The sequence below is a fragment of the Myotis myotis genome, unplaced genomic scaffold (genome assembly GCF_014108235.1).
Source record: "Myotis myotis isolate mMyoMyo1 unplaced genomic scaffold, mMyoMyo1.p scaffold_m19_p_4, whole genome shotgun sequence".
NCBI lineage: Eukaryota > Metazoa > Chordata > Mammalia > Chiroptera > Vespertilionidae > Myotis > Myotis myotis.
In genome coordinates, this window is record NW_023416346.1 from 122,351,191 (window position 1) to 122,375,019 (window position 23,829).

The window sequence follows — 23,829 nt, forward strand, 5'->3', positions numbered from 1 at the left end:
CAGAAACAACAACATACCCCATCACTTTCTATATTTGATTCTTGACAAAAATTTGAGAAATGATCAAGAAACAGGTCTCTACTGGATCCCAACCAGAGAAAGGCTTCATGGCTATGGGACCAAGATATAGAGGTTTTGTATCTCAGGGACACAAGGATACTAAAGCATGTCTCATTTTTATATAGCACAGCTTCTAGTCCAAAATGAATCTAGTCACTAAAATTCACTTGAAAATTTAAAAGCTAATATGTAGTAGTCTTCATTCTTGGTTTCATTCCTGAATTTCAAGCTTATTGAAAAATATAGCTCATATGATAATATACATTGATGCATAGACCAAAGCCTAAGAATGTAGGCTGGGTATAAGCCAAAAAGGGTGTATATGTGTATAGCAGAGTTTAAAGAATGAGATCAGGTAACTGAAAATGTTTCTATACTGGATGGAAATGTCAGGTAATGAGCAAAGGTCATCAGTTATTTATTATGGCTGCAAAATGGACTCTTGAAGAAGCACTCAATGTGAGCAAAGCAGTAATGAAAAGAAGCAATGATCCCAGCTCTTAGATGCAGAAGAATATATGAGAGTTCTAGTAAGAATACATATTCAGATTCAAAAAGAGATTTAATTGACGATAAGTGTGGGGAGCCGATATAGGGTTAAGCCTCGGACTGACTTGTTGGCAAAGTCACAAACAAGTCTTCTTCCGAGTCTTAACCCAATCCGAGAGGTGGCCACTGATTTACATGCGCTGTCATTTAAAAAATAAAAATGAGGGAATTTGCCGGAAGCCGGTCCACCTTTGCTGCTTGACACAGTCGCTGCAGGGAAGAAACATCTGCACAGCTTATGTTTCAAGGGACCTGGAGTCTATGGCATACTGTTCTTAATATGTTTGCTCCCCTTCTTAGCGCTATGTGTTTTAACCAAGGTCACCTCTCCGAGAAAGGTTGTTTAGGACTAAGGAAGAGAATCAGTAAAACCCCTTAACTAAGTGCCAGGTGGCTAGTTAATCACTTTAACTGCAAACAATCACGCTAAAACTACATAATCTTTACTTAGGATAATCTCCTTCAGTTACTTCCTTGTAGCTTAATAGAACAATAGAGTAACCTTGGAATGGAGATAAGAGACACCCTAACCTTTGGAATAGAATGGATAGGATTAAAATCAACTGGTATAAATACAGATGTAACAGGATAATAAAGAAAGAACCTGGCTATGATGATCAACTGAACGCTGTCTCCGTGTCCTTCATTCTTCCCCGACTCCGTCCACACCTTTGGGAACCCCTGGACCTGTTCGGGTTGGACCCCAACAGATAAGTTAATGTCTAGTTTTATTTACTCCTAGACCATAGTAAATTCTGCATGGAGGTACATCACATTAATCACTGCATAATTTAAGAAAGTTATCCAATGGACCTGGAGAACATTATGCTAAGCGAAATAAGGCAGTCAGAGAAAAAGAAATATCACATGATCTCACTCATTTGTGGAATATAATGAACAACATAAACTGATGAACAAAAAAAGATCCAGAGACAGGGAAGTATCAATCAGACCATCAAACCTCAGAGGGAAGGCAGGGGAGGGTGGGGGGGAAGGGGGAGAGATCAACCAAAGGACTTGTATGCATGCATATAAGCATAACCAATGGACACAGACACTAGGGGGGTGAGGGTAAAAACTGGGGGGCACTAGGGGGGTGAGAACACATGTAATAGCTTAATCAATAAAGAATAAAAAATAAAAAAGTACAAAAAAGATTTCTATATACACATTTTTTAAAAGTATGTAAAATGCTGTTTATGTAGTCACTTATGTTTGGGGATGATTTCTGTGATAAGCTTTGTCGGTAGAAATAGAATATATGGTATCTATAGTCAGAATTAGAAATGCTGCATCAGCAAAATCATGGCTCATCCAGCAAAATTGGAGATAAGTATGTATTAAAGAGAAAGAAGCCATATGGTTTTGAGAGAGGAGAGACTAGGGTGGAGTTTAGAAGTTTGGGCAAAAATTATATGGGGGAGATTTGAGCTATCTGTAAAAGGTTTATGAGTTCAAGAACTTCTAGGTCACAAACTTCCCTTGGTGGATCTCCCACTAGCCTGGGGACAATCTGGATAAATAAAGTAGAAGATCAAGAATTCAAAAAAGAGAAAGTTATCCAGACTTATGTAAGAAAATAAAATACTATGTGAGAGATGAAGGGTTTGGCGCTTTAGTTGAGTGACACAGATTTATGTTACAGGATTTTTTTAAATGAACCTGATTAGGGATTATACATAGGGGAATCCAGCTGAGCAGGATTGATTTTCATTCATTCATTCATACATTCATTCAACATTAATTAAACTACAACTACATGCTCAACACTATAGCAGACATGGTAGGAAATACCAAAGACGGTTTCCATAAATAACTTACAATCCAGTTAGAAAAACATGCTGTACATGAAAAAAAATTACAATGAGGTAATACATTGTAGTCAAATGATGATGAAAACACCTATGATTTATGAAGTACTTTTCTAGGAACCAGGCATGGTGCTACTTGCTTTATAGTCATCCTCTTAATCTTCATAACCACCCTATTATTACCCCCATTTTACAGATGAAAACAGTGAATTTGAAGCAGCTAAAATAGCATGCCTAAGCTCACACCACTTGTAAATGGCAGATCTGGAATTTAAAGTCAATTTGAACTCACTCCAAGACCTAAGCTCTTAGCAAAGAAATTGTTATGGGAATTCAGATAATAGGGAGGACTAACTGGAGGGAGGAACTGTGCGGACATTTAAAGGAAAGATAGGCTTCAGATAGGCAAGGAGGAGGAGGAAGGGCCTGTTGGGTGAAGCAAGCCATGGGCTCGTGGAAACAATGATTACATTAGAGAAGCTGTCCAGTGGAATTCATATGGGGCCAGATTTTGGTGAAAAATGAATACTGGGCCAATAATTGTGAAGTGTAGGTAATTATGGGTCACAATAAACTAATCTAAGTTTCAAATTGTAGGCCTATGGAGATTAACTGCAAGGCCTGGCCGGGTGAGCAGCGTCCAGATGACTAGGAGTGGGGTTGGGGGCGCTAGGGACCCTGTCCCAGCCACCCCCTTTTCTCTTCCCTACTGGACCCCACTATTCCACTTCCGCTTGGCCAGGAGACTCAGCCAAGGGCTTGGCGAGGAACCCAGCCCGCAGAGGGGCGCCCGGGAGGCCGCAGTGGGCGGGTTTATTTTTCCCGCCTCTGGTGAGATTGGCAGCTCATTCTGGGAGCCTCCTCCAGGCTGCCTCTAGCCCAGACCGAGCCCTCCTTTACCCCCATGGCCTTGGAGGAGGGTTCCGCTCCGCTGGTGGGGACAGACCTGGGGGCGGGACTAGAGGGCGGGACCAGGTGCCGGACTGTCAACACACCTCGGAAAGGCGGGACCGGTTGCGCCGGAGGGATTTTGGGGCGTCCTGGGCCCCTAGCGGAGCCCACGCCTACCTTGCTCTGCGAGTTCCGCTCCGCTCAGCGTCGGGGGCGGGGTGGAGGCGGGGCCATGGGCGGGGCCCAGGCAGGGGCGGGGCATTCTAGGTGGCTGCAGCAAGCGGCTCTAATTCTCCAGCCTCCGCTGCAATCGGCAGCTCTCGGGTAGGTAAGGAGCTCCAGGAGGGATCCAGGTTCCCCGCTGCTCCCGCGATCTCCCTATTCTCCTTCCCCTCAGGGTAGTTCTGTTTGGTGGTGGGGGCGGGGCCGTGGCTGTGGGGTAGGATCGGGCTCGGTGTCCTCCCCCGGGCCTCCTCGCGACCGCCTTTAGACGAAAAAGGCTCGGCGGGGGTGTCATAGCTCCACGCCCAGAATCCAGTTCCCCGATTCTTCCGCGGGGCCGCCAGAGCGCCAGCTGCCGTCCCCGCCCCCGCGCCTTCCAACCTCATGAAACTCTGGTTGTTTTCCGATCATACTTAGATTCTATCTTTTTTGTAAGCTCTGACCTACGACTGCCGGGCTCCATCCCAAGAACTGATTGAGACTGAGTGTTTGGAACCAGGCCCGTTTGACAGTTGCAGCCCAGGCGTCCCACCTCCGCGCAGCAGGTCGGGCCCCGGGACCCCGGGAGCATCGCGGAGATGAGGAGCAGGAGCAATTCCGGGGTCCGCTTGGACGGTTACGCTAGGCTGGTTCAGCAAACCATCCTGTGTTACCAGGTAAGAAGGGATCATCCCCAGTCCCCTCTTGGGTCCTGAGACTTTGCAGTTGAAAGCTTTCCTCTTTAAATTAAATCTTGCTGTCCTGTGATTAACACCCCCGCCCCCCAATCCCACCCCATCTTCTATGAGTCAGGGGATCAAAAGGCTGTGTGGCTACTCTTCACAGAATTTTTTGCCCACTGTCTTTTTGCATTGACTCTGCTTCTTTTGGGTAAGAGAGAAGGTGTGTGTAGGTGGACAGAGCCCACTGAATGAGGATGATGAACTCTGGACTTGGAGGACAGTAGACAGGAATGAAGAAGCTCCTGAGGTTTGCATCTCACTCTGGAGTGTGGGGCGACTGCTGCTGTCCCTCCCGTGGATCACCTTGTTAGTTACCCACCTGGCAGGGCCTTAGGGCTTATTCTGGTTGCTATTTCACAGAGGAGAAAACTGCAGGCCAGAAAGGGTCAGACCCAAATTCAGGTCTGCTCCCAAATTCCGGAGGACCTCTGAAGCTGCTCATATGGTCTGAAGCATGAGTATGCCTGCTGTTTTGTATTACCAGGCTAAAGTTATATGTGGACCCATCATATAAGAAAACTGGACTATTTTTATTCCTAGTGAAGACAGCAGCTATGTTGCTTGCCTTCAATCAACAGCAACTATTTATAGGACCCTCCTGTCAGAGAAGGAAGTAGCATTCCATGGTTAGATTCCTGGCCTGCCAGTTGAGAGCCATGGTCACTCCCAAGCCACTAACCATTATCCCTTCTTAGCAAATGTCTTAGCCTTGTTTCCTCATTCTGGAAATATTTATTGTGTACCTATTATATGCAAGGCACTCTGTCAGGTGGCTGGACTCACACAGAAGAATAAATTATTGTAGTGCAGTGAGATTTATGCATAGGGTATAAGACCAGTATCCATTGTATGAAACCCCTGGGGCCAGATGTGGTTTGCAAGTGAGAAATGTTTGGATTTTTAGAAAAGTAATGTGCATATGTTATATATCTTCTATACTAATAAAAGTGTAATATGCTAATTAGACCCAGATGTCCTTCCAGACGACCTTCCGGACGGACAAAGCCAGGGCTGTGAGGGAAGCCCAGGGGGCAACTAGAGGGAAGCCTTGGTCCTAGGTGCCAGAGGGAAGCCAGTGCTGGCAGCCGGGGGAAGAAAGGCCTACTCTTCCATGAATTTCGTGCATCGGGCCTCTCTAGTTCTATAATAATTGCAATGGAGTCTGGGCAGCACCCCTTAATCAAACACATTATTATTTCCACATCAGAATATGAATATTCATACTGAGTAGGAAAGTAAAGACTGAAAATAGTTTTATATCAATTCAGGTCACCTTTTGCCACCAAATGAGCATGCTGCAAACTTAGGAAAGCATTAGAAATTTTCAGAGCTTATTGGCTTTTGAAATTGCACATGAGGGACTGTGGCTCTTGTTTTGGAAGGTTAGCCCAGCGTGGGGAGCAGAGGAGGAGTCCTGAAAGAGATCATGTTCAAATTGAGAACTAAAGAAGGAGTAAGCAGGTGAACGGAGGTTATTTTTTTGTCTTCCTCTTTCAAATATATTATAATTATATCTACAAAGTGTTTTTTAATATATTTTTATTGATTTCAGAGAGGAAGGGAGAGGGAAATGTCAATGATGAGAGAGAATCATTAATCAGCTGACTCCTGCACGCCCCACACTAGGGATTGAGCCCACAACCCAGGCATGTGCCCTGACCGGGAATTGAACTCTGACCGCCTAGTTCATAGGTCGACGCTTAACCACTGAGCCACGCCAATCAAAGTGTTTTTAAATACAAGTTGAAAGGCTGTTCCTTTCATTACTGTGATGGAAAGGGCTATAAGGCGAACTGATAAAGCTTGGTTCTTGTGTCACACCTGGTTTTAAATCCCTACTTCTGCTTTCTTTTTTTTTTTTTTTAAATATTTTATTGATTTTTTTACAGAGAGGAAGGGAGAGAGATAGAGAGTCAGAAACATCGATGAGAGAGAAACATCGACCAGCTGCCTCCTGCATATCCCCCACCGGGGATGTGCCCGCAACCCAGGTACATGCCCTTGACCGGAATCGAACCTGGGACCTTTCAGTCCGAAGGCCGACGCTCTATCCACTGAGCCAAACCGGTTTCGGCGCTACTTCTGCTTTCAATGAATGACATGTACTTGACCTCTTTGAGTCCATGCACTCATCTGTAAAATGGAAATAATAACACCTGCCTCCATTGAAGTATTATGAAGAAAAAGTAGTGCCCAGTCTGTTGCCTGGCATTGTAGTAGGCAATCACTAAATAGTGAGTGCTATTGGTGGTGTTAAGACTTTGATGTAGGCCACACACACCCAGGCCAAATGTCCTTGGCTTACCACCTTGGCTCACGATACTCCCTTTCCTAAAGGCCTGGATCCAGTTACTGATTCTTTCTGGTCTTTGAACATATGTCTTCCACTGATATGGTGAGATCCTTGAACATAGAGACCTCATTAGTTTTGTTCCCTTTTCATCAGGCAGTGCTCCACACAAATGAAAGCTACTCTTAAGTCCTGCAGGCTCTGAGCCATCCTAATGACCTAGCTATTGATCCAGACTTGCAATCCCCCGGAAGCAAAAGAACTATTCTTGTTAAAGCAAATCTGCAGTGTTGGACTTTTCTCTCTAACATTTTAATGATTAAAAAGTGGGCTGAGCCTTTAGTTGTATTTATTTTGGGGGTAGTTGGTGAGAAGCCTTCATGTTTGTCCTCTTTTCCCCTTCCCAGCTGCATTGTCAAGCTCTGCTAGTTAACCAGAATACTCCAGGTATGGTTCTGCTGGGAAATCCCTTGAGCCTGAACATGTAGACTCCTACTCCTTCCCACCTTCCCCCAACCACACCCACCCTACCCCAACAGCTGGTCTTCACAGTTGTAGAATCGCAACCCATTAGGGCTTCATCTTTTCTGAGTGATCTTAGGCATGCCACTTAACCACTCTGTCAAAATGAATAAATAATTTTGTTATGTATACTTTACCACAATAAAAAATAAGTGAGCTAGAATAATGCTTTCTAAAGTTTATGCTATATTTCCCCATCTACAGTATATATGTGCAGATGTTTATGAGGCATTTTTTTCAATGTCAGCTGGTACAAGTTTTGAACTCTGTTTCTGATTTGCTTTTTAAATCAAGTTCAACTTACATTGATTTTATGTGTTAGAAATTATTCAGTGTTACTGTCAAACTCATAAACATTCTTCTGTTAGAGACAATAGTTTGTTCATATCAGCTAGCATGTCAACCAATTCCTTTTCCTATATCCATGAAAGAGAATTTTTTCCATTAGTAATTTGCCAAATATACTTGCTGCTTAATATTATTTGAATCTTCAAGAAAAGAAGGAAAGAACTATGTTTATAAAAAGATCCTTTGCAAGTTTGATTTTTATATATTGAGAGAGTATAAGTATGTATTCTAGGAAGTATCTTCAAATATTTGTTGACTTAAAAAAAAGAAATTCCTAGATTTATTTTGGCCAGATAAGAAATACGAACTTTGTGCATTTCTTCAAGATCAGCTCTGTTTGAAGGCTCATTTATAAAACTGTTCAGTACAAAGTGGTGATAAGAAAATATGGATCAGAAAGAAAAATAATGATCAAGGCAGTGTTCACTGTAATTGCAGATTATCCATATAATAAAAGCCTAAGTGACTATTATGGCGGAATGACCAGTCACTATGATGTTCACTGACCCTCAGGAGCAGACACTCAATGCAGGAGCTGCCTCCTGGTGGTCAGTGCACTCCCACAGGGGGAGCAGACGCTGAGCCAGAAGCCAGGCTCATAGCTGGCGAGTCCAGCGGCAATGGCGGGAGCCTCTCCTGCCTCTGCAACAGCTCTAAGGAGCAGCGAGCTGAGCAGTAAGGAATGAGCAGGTGGGTGGTAAGGAGTGAGGAATCTCAGATTGCGAGAGGGATGTCCAACTGCAGCTTAGGCCTGACCCCTGGGGATTGGGCCTAAACTGGCAGGCGGACATCCCCCAAGGGGTTCTGGACTACGAGAGGGCACAGGCCGGGATGAAGGACCCCCCAATGCACAAATTTTGTGCACCAGGCCTCTAGTCCTATATAATAAAAGCCTAATATGCTGTGTCCAGTCATCCGTTTAACCAATCAAAGTGTAATGTGTTAATGATATCATAAGGCCGCTCACTATGATGTGCACTGACCACCAGGGGGCAGACACTCTGACTGGTAGGTTAGCTTGCTGCTAGTGTCTCGTCAATCAGGACTGAGCGAGATGGGCCAGACATGCCCAGGAGCCCTTCCGTGGTCCTCCCCAGCTGGCCAACCTCCTATGTCCCTCCCCAACCCTGATCGTGCACCGGTGGCGTCCCTCGACCTGGCCTGCACCCTCTCGCAATCCGGGACCCCTCAGGGGATGTCGGAGAGCTGGTTTCGGCCCAATCCCGCAGGCCAGGCCAAGGGACCCTACTGGTGCACGAATTCATGCGCCGGGCCTCTAGTTTGTTATAAAAAGCAGATTATTAAGAGACCAGGACAGTAACTAAATAATGCTATTTAGCAGCAATGGAATTTAAAATGAGAAGAATGGAAAAACTAAAACATGGAGTAATGGAAAAAATAGTAATAATTTTTTAAAAGATATAATTAAATATTGGAAAGTAATAATATGGCAGAAGACTGGGAGGAGACTAGAGGTAAAGCATTCTAAGACCTTTCTCACATTAAGAAGGAAGATAGAGGTATTACATATTTTAAATCAGGAGTTCATGTTTAAGCATTAGCATTAAAGTAAAATAAGTGGAATATATAACTTTTAAAGCAATGGAGGAGCAAAAAAAATTTGACAACTCCACAAGAAGGAAGGAAAATAATGCTTGGGGAAAACAGGAAGTTAAAAAAAAACCACACTCACAGTAAACATAAAGGACAAAACAAGAAGATGCAAATAAGTCCAACTATATTAGTACTCACAATAAATGTACATTTTAAAATTAGCCAGATAATAGAAATTATTTAAAAATATTTTAAGATACATGTGGTTTGCCTGACTGGCGTGGCTCAGTGGTTGAGCATCAACTATGAACCCAGAGGCCATGGTTCAATTCCAGGTCAGGGCACATGCCTGGGTTGCAGGCTCTATCCCCAGTTTGGTGGCATGCAGGAGGCAGCTGATCAATTATTCTATTATTGATGTTTCTATCTCTTTCTCCCTCTCTCATCCTCTCTGAAATCAATAAAAGTAAATAAAGATACATGTGGTTTATAAAAGACAAAATCTAAAACAGAGGGTACTGAAAGGTTGAAAGTAATTTAGTGGGACAAACTATACTAGGCAAATGCAAACCAAAAAGAAATTGTAATTATACTAATGCCAAGCAGTAGACTTTGAAATTTAAAAAAGTGTTATTACTAAATGATAAAAGGATAATTCACCAAGAAAATAAAGCAGTTTTAAACCCACAGAATACTAACAACATTGCTTCAAAATGTATAAAGCAAAACTTGACCTTAATTTAGAAGTTAAGTCCATAATCATAGTGGGAGTCTTTAAACTCCCCCTTTTCAGATACTAATAGATCAAGCAGAGAAATAATTAGGACATAGAAGATTTGAGCACCCTAAGAAACAAACTTGATCAAGTATGCATACATAGAACTCTGTGCTCCACCAATAGGAAATAGTATATTTTTAATCTTGCAAAGTGTATATTTTTATTTTTAAATTATGTCTCCTTTTCCCCCCATTGACCTCTCGCTAGCCACCCCCAACCCCCTAGCACGTGCTCTCACCCCCCTAGTGTCTGTGTAAATTGGTTATGCTTATAAGCATTCATACAAGTCCTTTGGTTGATCTCTTATCCCACCCCCCGACACCCTCCCCAGTATTTTTGATACTTTCTTTTTACCCAAACTTGTCATGAATTTTTCAAAAAAGAAAGTGTCAAAAACACTGAAAGATCAAATTTATGTACACCACATTTTTGTGCCAAAATGCAAGAAAATTAGAGAGTGATAATAAACAGTTGCTAAAGCCCTCCCAAATATGTCTGGAATCTTACTAAGCCCACTTCTAAATATATCTAAGTAGGTCATGGATATACAGATCGTGGATATATCATGGATCTAAGAAGAAATTAAAATGGAAATTATGAAATACCTAGAACTGAATAATCACAAAAGCATTCCAAACACAAATTTATGGAATATAGCTAAAGTGGGATTTGAAGATAAATTTAAAACCTTAAAATGTGTATATTAGAAAAGAAGAAAAATTTAAAAATTAATGAACTCAAGATCAAGAAAAGGCCAACAGGATGCACCCAAGAAAATAGAGGAAAATAAATAATAAGACAGAAGTAATAATGTAATATAAAACTAATAATATTAACAAAATCAAAAGCTGTTTTTTAGAAAAGACTAATAAATGGGTAAACTGGCAGGGCAATGGGAGAAGAGGGGCACCTTAACAATATAGGAGTAAATGGAAAAAATACTATGACTACTTTTGGGCAGTGAATTTGAAAATGTAAATGGACAGTTTTCTAGATAAATGTTACCAACATTAACTCAAGAAAAACATAAAATCCTAATTAGACCTATAACCATTAAAGAAATTGAATGAATCAAAAAAGTCCTAGTCCAAGATGGGTTTATAGACTAAGACCATGGAACATATAGAGGTTTATTTATTCACTTATCTTTGAGGGGTGAAGAAATTTGGCTTTTATTCTGAGTGGGAAGGAAAGCCACGAGTTTTGAGCAGACCAGTGACATCTGAATAGGGCTTGAGAAGAATCACTTGTAGGGAAAGGGGAAATCCCCATTTCCCTCTTCTGGTTATTTTTGACTGAATGAATAATTAAATCAACAGGAGACAGACTGACAAGAGAAAATCAAATTTTAGCTCGTGTCCAGGGAACCCCATATACATGAAAGAGTTAGAGACCTCGCATATATGAGAGGTTCAGAGATAGAAAGGGGGTTTGAGGCATATAAGACATCCTGAGTTAAGGATGAGGTAAAGGTGCCTTCGGGGCTTCAAAAGGTCATTGCAAGATTATAAAAGAAATAATAAATTACTAAATTACCCAATAGATAAGTCAAAAGAAGTCATCTCTGATCATCTCTATGGGCAAGGCCTCTAATTCAAATTCTTCTTGGGGAGGGGTGGGCAGAAGTTTTTCTTGAGCTTGCAGCTAAAATTGCCCTTGGCTCAAGGCAATCTGCATAACACTGTAGCACATTATGGGGTAGCTCATCCTGAGCCTTCACCTACTCCACCAGCTGCATGGAACATTGATCATAAGGGGCCAAGGAGCAAAGCAGTGTGACCAATTACGAAGCTTCTCCAGTTGGAGCATGATGACTCAGGCAAAGGTGGTTGCAGTGGAGACAGCTGAGAGTGGTGGAATTTGGGAGAAATTCCAAACATAGAGACAACAGGATTTACTGGTGAATTGAGTGTAAGGTGTGTGGGAAAAAGAGAAGTCAAGAATGACTCCAAGATTTTGGGCTGGAGCAACTGGTAGAATGGAATTGCTATTTACTGAGGTAGAGAAAGTTGTAGAGAAGCAAGTTTGGGGAGGAAGATAAAGGGTTTAGTGAAGTTTTGATAAGTAGGCAGTTGAATATATGAGTCTAGAAGTCAAGGGAGAGGTCTGAGCTGGAGATAAAAACCTGGGAGTTATTAGTACATATGTGGTGTTTAAACTTATAATTTTCAAAACTCACAGTCTGGGCCTCTAACATGCAAATAGCTTTATCACTCTAATAGATTTTTATTCTTTACTTCTCACTAATTCCTGTAGTAAAGTGAGGCATTAGTGAGATGTCAGTCCTTAACCTAGCGTTATGGAATCTTACAGAACACATTCACAGGTAAATGGGACCTTCTCTAAACACCCATCTTTTCCCTCTGTTCCCATGAGACTTGGCTTTTAGCCTCTTCATAGCCCTGATCCACCCTCTAGGTATGTTGCAGATAACAGATGTCCCTTTGGAAACATGGTGCTTGTCAGTGACAAAGTACACCAGATGCACTCTGCCAGGCTGGCAGTTCAGTGAAACTCTCATATTCCTTGTTCTGGAAACTCCATTTCCATTAGCACTGGCTTTTGGTATCCATTCACATGCTGTTGGTAGGTTGCTGTTAAAACTTGTAGTCAGTTGAAATTTCTTGTATCTAAGTATTAGGGCAATATGTGGCTGGGTCACAGGGTAGCTGCTAGGGTGGGAGAGGGGGACCTTATTTGGAAAAGGGAGAAGAGGTTCTGTTTAAAGATTTGTTAGAGCCCTGGGGGTGGGAGTGTATATGCATAGGGAGCTGAGTCAGCTCAAAAGTGTGGGAGTAATGGCTAATAAAAACATGTGAGCCCAATAAATAAATTAATGTTGAATTCTGTCTAGTTTGTTCCAACCTATTGTTCAAGTTCAAAAGTAGTCTGCTGTTCTCATGTTGGCTCAGCATCCACTTTGTAGCCCATACATGCCCCTTTCTTTGTATGCACACTAGAGGCCCAGTGCACGAAATTCGAGCACTCGGGAGTGGGGTCCCTCAGCCCAGCCTGTACCCTCTCACAGTCAGGGAGCACTCGGGGGATGTCCGACTGACAGCTTAGACTCTAAGCTGTCAGTCAGACATCCTTAGCGCTGCTGCGGAGGTGGGAGAGGCTCTCGCCACTGCCGCTATACTTGCCAGACTTGAGACTGGCTTCTGGCTGAGCAGCACTCAGCTTGTGGGAACACACTGACTACCAGGGGGCAGCTACTGCATTGAGCATCTGCCCCTGGGTGGTCAGTGCGTGGCATAGCAACTGGTCATCCCACCATTTGGTCTATTTGCATATTAGTCTTTTATTACATAGGATACCCTCTTAGGAGCAGTAGATATCACCACTTCAGCATCTCTGGCCTCTCCTGTTGTTAAAATCTGCCCCATCCCTTGCTTGTTCTGAGAATCATCTTTGTATTGCCTCCAGCCAAGGCAAGATATCCCCTATTTGTGGACAGGAATTTTAATATGGTTGAGATGGCATCACTCCCCAAACTGATCTTCAGATTCAATTCATTCCTACCAAGAGCACAGCTGCCTTTTTGCAAAAAAGTCTAAGTGCTGTTTCTTGAGTATGTATGATGAAGACTTTAGCTTTTTTAAAAAAAATCAAGGAGAGCCCTAGGTGGTTTTGCTCAGTGGTTAGTGTTGACCCTCAGACTGAAGGGTCAAGGGTTCATTTTCAGTTAAGGCACGTACCTTGGTTGCAGCTTGATCCCTGGACCTGGTCGGGGCATGGGCAGGAGGCAACCAATCAATGTGTAACATGTTTCTCTCTCTTATCTCTCCCACTCCCTTCCACTCTCTCTAAAAATATCAATGGAAAAAATATCTTTGGGTGAGGATTAACAAAAAATTTTTTTCAAGGAGATAATAATGTTGAATATTTCTTTTTAAACTACACATACCACCCTAGGGAGTCATGTACCATATCTTCTCCGATCACCCTCTATCATTGTACCCCTACCTCCTGTGAAGTTTACTGCCCTACCTTCTGCCTTCTCAAATTTCACCTCTGTCCTGTGAGTTTACTATTCTCTATTTCACCTATCTCTTCTCTTCATGTAGCAATAAGTCATTTCCTGTGTTAGAAGCAGTTTCCTGTTTTATTCACTTTTCTACTTTTAAAGCAAAATGAGGTTTTACCTCCTGTTAGAATCATTCCTAAGGTTCATGTTGTACAAATCTGATTTGCTTCTTCAGGGTTTCCTGAAGAAAGATTAAACCGAAGAATGTGTAGAAAAATAAAACACACATTCTTAAAGGGAAAATTACTTGTATTAACTATACATAATACAAATATAGATAGATAATATATACACTTTTAATATCTTTGGAAATATATTTCAGGCTATAAATCAGTAAAAATATAATTCTTATTATATATTTGTCCATTTATTTATTTAGCACCTAATGAGGTCAGGACCTTGGGTTAGAGTGGTAAACTAAAAAGGTAGACTTTGCCCTTAGGAAGCTTAAAACATGGAAGCAATACTTAAGATTGTGCCAGAAAGATATCCCATTTTTAAATTATTTTTTGAGAGAGAGAGAGAGAGATAAGGGGAGGGGAGGGGAGGGAGGGGAGGGGAGGGGAGGGGAGGGGAGGGGAGGGGAGGGGAGGGGAGGGAAACATCAATTGGTTGCCTCCCACACATGCTCCGACCAGGGACCAAATCTGCAACCTGGGTATGTGCCCTAACTGGGAATTAACCCACCGCCTTCTGGTTCACGGGATGACGTGCCAACCAAGTGAGACATATGGGCCAAGGCAAGATATCCCCTATTTGTGTACAGGAGTTTTAATATGGCTGAGATGGCATTACTCCCCAAACTGATCTACAGATTCAACGCATTCCTATCAAGAGCCCATCTGCCTTTTTGCAAAAATTGACAAGCTGATCATAAAATTCCTATGGAAATGCAAGGGACCCAGAATGGTCAAAACAATCTTGAAAAAGAAGAATAAAGTTGGAGGACTCACACTTTATGACTCACTTCCCCTGCAGCAAGGGCACTGATCAGGTTTTGGCTCAGGTCTGTGTTGTCTCTTCTAACACTGCATTGGGCCACTATATTGACTCTGTACTAGTAGCTCTCCTGATAGCTGCCGTTGACTGAGATCTGCCCCTTCCTCTTCCTTTATGGCCCCACACCTGTCACCTCAGGAAATAGTTATAGAGTGGTAGAATGGCTCTTATAGAATTCATCACTGATATTTTTTCAAGAAAAATACACAGAGTTTAGTAAAACAGAAAGGACTGATTTATATAAGTGAGCAAAACCCAGGCCTAAAGAAGGGGAAAGGCAAAGAGCTGGGGTTAGAGAGAGTGCAGTTGCCAGGGTTTTTGTCTCAACCATATTAACGGAATAAAACTAGCAGTATTAACAGTAAAAATAAAAGAGGATGGCCAGGCATTGCTTTTTCCTAATAAAAATAATGATGGTTACATCAAGCTAACTTGTAGATTCTTCCCCTAACCATGTATCTTCATCTGATTTCCTGAAATAATTATATGAAAAAGAAATAATTTGAATGAAATTATTCAAATGGGTCAATAATATTAATATATTTGTAGTTATTGAGCACTGATTTGCACTGCTAGACAAAATGCGTAATACGAGTACCTTTATTTAATCCTCACAAACAACCCCATTAGTTCCAGGCACTACTCTAATCCCCGTTTGATAGATGGGGAGACAATGAAATAATTTGTTCAAGGTCACAGCTGGATTGTGGTAGAGCTTTGAACACAGGCAGTCTGTTTCCAGTTCCTGTGCTCTTAAACACAATACATTGAAGGTTATGTGTGGATATAGATCAAATTAAATTATACTTTTAAAAGATTGGAAAGTCACATAAAGCTAAAATGACATATCTGAAGCCATAGGCTTAACATGGACAAATATACTACCTTCCTCTTGCCTGCAATTTGCCTGTTTGTATTTAGCTTGTAAAACTGCATCAGATGGAGGCCTTTTGTCTCCCCTCCATTGAGATAACTAATGTAAGCAGAAGAACCCAGGGCTCTAAAGAGATAGAACTCTTGGGTGGTTCACAAAAATAAGTGACTTTTGAATAAAGATGATACAGCACAATCCTCCTTTACTGGGGGAGTAACTCAAAGACAAAACCACTGGGTAATTCTTATAATAAGGGACAGCAACCTGGTTGGTGTGGCTCAGTGGTCACACTAAGTATCAACTGGCACATGCCCGGGTTGCAGGCTTGATCCCCAGTGTGGGGCATGCAAGAGGCAGCTGATCAATGATTCTCTCTCATCATTGATGCTTCTATCTCTCTCTCCCTCTCCCTTCTTCTCTGAAATCAATAAATATAGTTTTTTTTAAAAAAGGATGGATAACAGGCCAGGGGTCACAAAGTATCCCCCAGTCTATGGTCATTTCAGTTTTTATGAATCACATCAAAATGGCACTTCCACATCTTCTTCTAACACTATATATTATTTTTATAGACTTAAAGAGAGAAGCAAGTCCTAGTCAGCTCAGTCTGTTCTAACAAAATACCACAGACTGGGTGGTTTAAGCAGAATTTATTCCTCACAGTTCTAGAGGCTGGAAAGTCCAATATCAGGTCAACAACATGCAAATTTTGGGGAGACATAAACATTCAGTTCATGACAGTAAGTATTCTTTTTGATGAGTGCAGTAGTGCCCCAATCTAGCATGGCTTGTTTATGCATTTTGATGTGGGGATCACCAAAACACTAGACTGCTTCTCTGTAGTAGAACAAAGGGTTCAGACGATCTAGCTCTGAGTGGGGATGAACTAATCCACTTCAACAGTTAAGCCCAAGCTAAAGAATAAAAGAGGTGACTTTCATTTAGCAGGACAGTGACATTTCATAATCCAAACCACACTTAGCACTATGTGCAAGCAGTCCCTGCTGTGTCATCACAAGGCTGTTTGTCTCTGTGGACTCAGGGTTGATGGGTACGCCAGGAAGGGGCCACGTCCTTTCCCTAGATGTCCTGATGATTTCCTGTCCTGGGTTAGCCAACTGGCCTCAAAACAGATAAAGATGCTTATGTTAAACATTGTTGGTGCATAGTGATTTTTTTAAAAAAATAACTCCAGAAGTCCACTATTGGAATAAGACTTGTACCTTCAATCAACCATCCCTAGACTTCAGTTATAGTTGACTTTAAAATCATTGATTTGTAGTTGTTGGCTGTAGAACTATGTCAATACACTGAATGCTGTTGCCCCTGAGGGCAGTATCAGTTCAGTTTTAGATGTTTTTTTCGAAGGGCATAGATTAAAGAAGAGAGTTGAATATTTAATTCCTTGGGTAAGACAATTTGAAACTATGCCAATGTTTCTTTACCTAATAACCTTGGCAGTATCACTTTGAAAATACCCAAGAGAGTTTTTTTCACAAGCCTTCTTGTAAATAATTTGGTGCCCTTTTTTAAACTGGCAAGGCTCTGATTGTTATAAGGTGTTTTATTAGATGTATATTTCTTTGCATATTTTCAGGAAAAGTCAACAGAGGCTTCTATGACTCCTCCTATCTTATCTAGTTAATGTCTAGGTACAGAGTTTATTAGGATTGGCTTTTAAAAAAGCAATAGCTTTATTGAGATATAATTTACTTATCATATAATTCATCTCTTTAAAGTATACAATTGAATAGTTTTAATATATTAATTACAATCAACTTTAGAATATTTTCATCACCCCAGAGAAAGGGAAAAATACCTGCTAACCATCACTTGCTTCCCATTTATTCTCATTTCACCCCTACCTCCAACCCTAGGTAACCACTAATCTACTTTATGTCTCAATGGATTTGCCTATTCTGGACAGTTCACATAAATGAGATCATACAATATGTAGTCCTTTGTGACAGGCTTCTTTCACTTAGCATCATATCTTCAAGGTTCATCCATGTTGTAGCATGTGTCAGTGCTTCATTCCTTCTTGTTGCTGAATAATATTCCGTTATTTGTATAGATCACATTTTGTTTATCCATCAGTTGATGGACATTTGGGTTGTTTCTTCTTTGGGACTATTATGCATAATGCTGTTATAAATATTGTGTATACATTTTGTGTGTGAAGGTCTGGCTTTTTAGTGACGCATCTGGTCTTTAAAATACAGGTTATAAAATAGCTAAATAGCACTCCCAATGTCCTCTTGCTCAGCGCCTCCTTTTTAGGCACATGAAGTGTCTGGATTACAGATGAGGCAGCTAAGATCCAGATAGGGTAAGCAGCTTCCCTGAGGGAAAATGAGATAGAGTGATGGAGTGGGACCCAACTCCACTTCAATAGTTAAGCCCAAGCTAACGAATAAAAGAGGTGACTATCATTTAGCGGTGGCATGGCATGGCTTGGCATTGCTGTACACATTGTGACAATGCTTTACCAATTTGTGTGGATACATGAAGGCAGAAGAAGACTTAAAGCCCGAAGTGCAAATATTTATAAAAGTCTTGCAGGCTTTTTCTGTTTGCTTTTTTTTCTGTTTGTCATTTCCAATAGTGTGATCTGGTCTGAAAGCAAAATAAAAAGAACTTCAAAGTGACAATATTCCTTAGGATCTTCTTAGTGATGTCACTTCTCACTCATGATCACACTGTTGGTGGCAGAGCAAGGACTGAAACTCCTGTCTCTTCACTTGTCATTCTGACCCTTGTTGTGGCCTCTGAAGACAAGTATTCCTTGTCCAGGAGCTTGGTAAAGGGTGTTGTTGAGTCATTTTGTGTCTCTTCTTTAATAGAATCCCATCACGGGGCTGCTGTCTGCCAGTCATGAACAGAAGGATGCCTGGGTGCGGGATAATATCTACAGCATCCTGGCCGTGTGGGGCCTGGGCATGGCCTACCGCAAGAATGCCGACCGTGATGAGGACAAGGCCAAGGCCTATGAGTTGGAGCAGGTAATGCTGATTGGCAGCCATGTCTTGGCTGCTCAGCACCTCTTCCTTAAACTGAAAAGTCTACAAGGAAGTAGCTGTGTGTACAGAACAGTTTGGTGCAGATGTTGGCTCCATTTCTGCTATAGAATGTTTTGGGGAAGCACTTAAGTGGCCTCAACCTCTCATTTGTTTTTTCTTTTGAGATTTTTCCTTCCAAAAAATAATCACAATGAATTGGAAAATAAAGCATTCAAATTTCTAACTAGCTATTTCTCACACACATGTTCTGTCGATTTTATATATATATATATCAAAGGCTAATATGCAAAGTGTCCCCTCGGGAGTTCGACTGGGAGACCAGGAGCTATGATGTGTGCTGACTACCAGGGGGTGGCATGGAAGGAAGGCCCGGCCAGCAGCCGGAAGGCCCCGATCATCCCTGATCATTGGCCAGGCCTAGAGAACCTTACCCATGCACGAATTTCATGCACCGGGCCTCTAATAGTTATATATGAGGTTATATAAACTAATATGATTGTTTTTTTAAAGTCACCAGTACACCAGAACTGCACATTCCAAAGAGTATACACCTTTCAAGTAGTTATGTTGAAAGGATGCTTATCCAAACAGTATTGCCACCATTTAAAACATGTTTGGAATTTCCCTTAAATGCCTTTCTAGTTTGAGCCATTTTGAAGCAGTCTTATTAATTTATAGTCACCCTCTAATTTTGAACCATGTTGGTATTATCCAATTTTTGTGCTTATTTTGCCATACAGCTCAATGAAGTCCTTTTATTGTTTTTTCAAAATCAGAATCCAAGATACCCACCAAAGAAAAGATTTACCATCATTGAGTATGTAAGAAAATAATCAGGAGGTGTTTTCAGTTTCCATGACCCTTCACTACATCCTCCACTGCAAACCATGTACATTCTGTAAGAAGAGATGCTCATGGCCCTGGGTGAGCTTCTTTCATCCAGGCAACTTTGAGCTATCCTATTCTCCAGCCACTTGTGAAGCAGTTTGATAGTGTTGTTAATAGGCCATATTAAGCCTTAGACTGTTTGGCTCAGTGGATAGAGCATTGGCGTGTGGACCGAAGGGTCCTAGGTTCAATTCCAGTCAAGGGCATGAACCTCAGTTTCATGCTCCATCCCCAGCACAGTTGGGGCACGTGCTGGAGGCAACCAGTCAATGTGTCTCACATCAATGTTTCTCTCTCTCTCTCTCTCCCCTTCTCTTCCACTCTCTTTAAAGAAATCAATGGAAAAAATATCCTCAGGTGAGGATTAACAAAACATAGGACATATTAAGATCAGTCTTTTAATATTCACAATTAAGACCTGAATTGTGAAGGAAATGAGAGGTCACATAATGTATTGACTAAGAACTCAAACTCTGGAGTCAAATGGCCTGGACTATGTCCTTGCTCTATCCACTGGGAAACTTTAGCAATGTTACTTCATCTCTCTCAACCTCTGGTTCCTCATCTATAAAGTGAGGTAATAATAATACCTACCTCAAAAGACTGTTGGAAGAATTAGAGAGAATAAGGTAAAGTGTTTTGTACAATGCCTGGATATAGTGTCTGATTATCAAAGTACTATTGCTATTTATAAAGATAATTAGAATTATAATAAATGGTTACAATACATATTGTTAAGAAACCTTGGCAGCTACTTGCATTTTGTAAGAACTTTACTCAACAGTTCAGTAATGGTGTCACAAATGGCTATTTTGGCACAGAGCAGTATTACTTGGGATAGGCATGGTGGACTTAATTCATCCTTGCATAACAAAAATAAATTACTAAGAATTGTGTCATGCCCTAGCTGATTTTGCTCAGTGGATAGAGCGTAGGCCTGTGGACTGAAAGGTCCCAGGTTTGATTCCGGTCAAGGGCATGTACCTCGGTTGCAGGCATAGGCGGTGTGCGGGAGGCAGCTAATAGACATTTCTCTCTCATCGATGTTTCTAACTCTCTATCTCTCTCCCTCTCCCTTCCTCTCTGTAAAAACTCAATAAAATATATTTAAAAAATTAAAATAAAAAAATAAAACTCCAAACTTTATTTTTTAAAAAAGAACTGTGCCATAAAGCTCCAGGGTACTAGGCTTATACAATTGCTTGCTAAAATTTCAGTGAGGTGTCACTGGATTTCAGAGCCGGGAGATGCCACCTGGTCCAACTCCTTCATTTGCGATAAATCACTTTGTCAGGATTTTCTTCCTTTGTGATGGAGTGGAGAGGTGGAAATAACTAAACAATCAGAATACTTGTATACACTCAGGATCTGCCTTCTCAGGGAAGTGTCCAGGCAGTGTTGGCTTACTGGCCATGTGGTGAGGTTTTCATGGAGCAGGGAAGCTGGTCTTATTACTAATCCCTCTTTATTTCTACAGAACGTGGTGAAACTCATGCGGGGTCTTCTCCAGTGCATGATGAGACAGGTAGGTGGAAAACAACAAATGTGTTTGTGGGTCATCTGAGTGGGCATTTCGTCATTTTCATGATGACAACTAACATTCTTAAAGCGTTTTGAACTTTTCAAGATGAGAAATTGAAAATATGTTGCTTACTTTCTTCTTTAAAGTTATCTTCAATACTTGTATTACATTATATGACTCACAGACTCAAAGGACGCTGTGTTTCAGAATCTCTTTTGAAGAGTTGCTTGTGTAAAAGGAGAACATACCTTTTTTTAATAAATGGGGAAGAAAACATGTTTTTAAAAGCACTCCTAGAAAGCCATGTACTGTTGTTTATTCTGTTGAGTTTATAAAAGGGTTTCTTTTGAGTTGAAATGCTTGAGTTTCTGAAACTTGACATTACTATTTACTGGTATTTTCTGTGAGGGTTAAATAAAACAACTCATTGAGCACATACTGTATATAGAGCATCATACTAGGATCTGCAACAGATAAAAAGATGACTACGATACTGTCCCCACCCTTAATCAGCATGTGCCAGCTAGTCTTCAAAGACAGTTATTCTTTTTCTTTCAGCATAACAGGCCCTCTTCCAATTATCCTTCTCACCCTCTTTTCCTCCTTTTCTCATTGAGTGCCTACCATGTGTTAAGGCTCATGCTGGGGATACACAGGCATGGAAACCCCTTGTCTTGACCCCTTGCCCCTGCAGAACTAGTTAAAATCCCACTGGGCTGGGACATTCCTAAAGATGGGCAGGAAGAATCCCCCACACAGTCCCTCTGTGTGGTGCTCACTAGTGAAAATCCCAGTTTCCATCCCTTTGGCTCCCAGAGGTAGCAGATTAGAGGTCTGCATCCAAGAGATTGAACCTAGGTGTGGCCTCTGCCAGCCATGAACCTCTTAGCTATGCAGAGCTGGCTTGCCTTCTCCTTCAGGTGGATAAAGTGGAAAAGTTCAAGCACACTCAGAGTACCAAGGACAGCCTGCACGCCAAGTACAACACTGCCACCTGCAGCACCGTGGTGGGTGATGACCAGTGGGGCCACCTTCAGGTGGATGCCACCTCCCTCTTCCTCCTGTTCCTGGCCCAGATGACTGCTTCAGGTGAGCATAGGCCATTTGAGCCCATTATACAGGGAGTAACAATCCAGGAGGGTTCAGGGAGGGGCAGATATTGATCAGTATTCAAAATAAGCTATTTCTGTAAAGAAAAAGCATGCTTCATTATAATATTACTAGAGGCCCAGTTCACAGATTCATGCACCAGTGGGGTCCCTCAGCCTGGCCTGCGCCCTCTTGCAATCCGACATCCCCCAAGGAATGTAGTAGTGCGTGAAGCGGCAGGCGGCTGAGGAGGAGCCCAGGCCGGGTGCTGCACTGCTCCCACTCATCCCAGCACCCACTGTGCCTGCCAGCACTCAGTAGCGCTGCCGCAGAGGCAGGAGAGGCTCATTCGGGTGCTTAGGCTTTTATATATATAGACTAGAGGCCCGGTGCACAAAAATTTGTGCACTCGGGGGGGAGAGGGGTCCCTCAGCCCAGCCTGTGCCCTCTCGCAGTCTGGGACCCCTCGGGAGATAACGACCTGCTGGCTTAGGCCTGCTCCCAGGTGGCAGAGGGCAGGCCCAATCCCTAGGTGCAGCCCCTGGTCGGGCTCAGAGCAGGGTTGATTGGGGAGTTGCGGCGCCACCCCCTGTCATGCACAGAGCAGGGCAGATTGGGAGGTTGCGATGCCACCCTCAGTCACACTCAGGATAGGGCCGATTGGTGGGTTGGGGCACCGCCCCCTGTCACACTCAAGGCAGGGTCGATGGGGAGGTTATGGCTCTACCCCATCACACACAGAGCAGGGCCCGTGGAGGGGGTTTGGGGCGCCGCCTTCTATCACCCACAGAGCAGGGCCGATCAGGGGTTGGGGCGCCACCACTCTAACACTCAGGGCAGGGCCGATGGGGAGCTTATGGCTCTACCCCGTCACACACAGAGCAGGGCCCGTGGAGGGGGGTTGGCGTGCCACACCCTGTCACACACAGAGCCGCAGGGCGATCAGGGGGTTGGGGAGGTCCCCCCTATCAGGCACAGAGCAGGGCTGATCAGGGGGTTGGGCGCCTTCCCCTGTCATGAACAGAGCAGGGCGGATAGGGAGGTTGTGGCCCCGCCCCCTGTCACACACAGAGCCGCAGGGCGATTAGGGGGTTTGGGCGCTGCCCCCTGTCACACTGATCCAGTGCTGGGAGGCCTCTCAGCTCCACTGATCCCAGTGCTGGGAGGCCTCTCGGCTCCGCTGATCCCGGTGCTGGAGGCATATTACCCTTTTACTATATAGGATAGAGGCCTGGTGCACGGGTGGGTGCCGGCTGGTTTGCCCTGAAGAGTGTCCTGGATCAGGGTGGGGGTCCCCACTGGGGTGCCTGGCCAGCCTGGATGAGGGGATGATGGCTGTTTGCAGCTGGTCACACACTCTTCAGGGTGGGGGTCCCCACTGGGGTGCCTTGCCAGCCTGGGTGAGGGGATGATAGCTGTTTGCAGCTGGTCACACACCCTTCAGGGTGGGGGTCCCCACTGGGGTGCCTGGCCAGTCTGGGTGAGGGGCTGAGGGCTGTTTTCAGGCTGGTGGGTGACTGAAGCTCCCAACTGCTCCTTTTTTTCTTTTTTTTTTTAATTCTGGGCCAGCTTTAGCTCTGGCTCCAGCTCTGAGGCCTCTGCTGCTGAAAGCAGGTATCTGGTTTGTTTGGGTTCTATTATCAAAACACTGTATCAACTCCAG

General features: G+C 42.9%; 1 protein-coding gene across 9 annotated transcripts in view; it reads left to right on the forward strand.

Annotated features, from left to right (window-relative positions):
• Positions 1–3,564: 3,564 nt before the first annotated feature.
• Positions 3,565–23,829, forward strand: part of PHKA2 (phosphorylase kinase regulatory subunit alpha 2) — a 62,983-nt gene continuing 42,718 nt past the window's right edge. For 6 of the 9 annotated variants that reach the window (XM_036305354.1, XM_036305356.1, XM_036305359.1 and 3 more), the window contains exons 1-5: positions 3,565–3,635; positions 3,970–4,189; positions 18,491–18,649; positions 21,033–21,080; positions 21,998–22,166. In XM_036305354.1, the coding sequence (XP_036161247.1) occupies positions 4,112–4,189; positions 18,491–18,649; positions 21,033–21,080; positions 21,998–22,166 (454 nt within the window). In that variant the 5' untranslated portion in view covers positions 3,565–3,635; positions 3,970–4,111. Of the gene's footprint in view, positions 3,640–3,969; positions 4,190–18,490; positions 18,650–21,032; positions 21,081–21,997; positions 22,167–23,829 lie in introns of those variants that run through there. The other 3 variants (XM_036305355.1, XM_036305361.1, XM_036305362.1) reach the window with 3 other exon arrangements.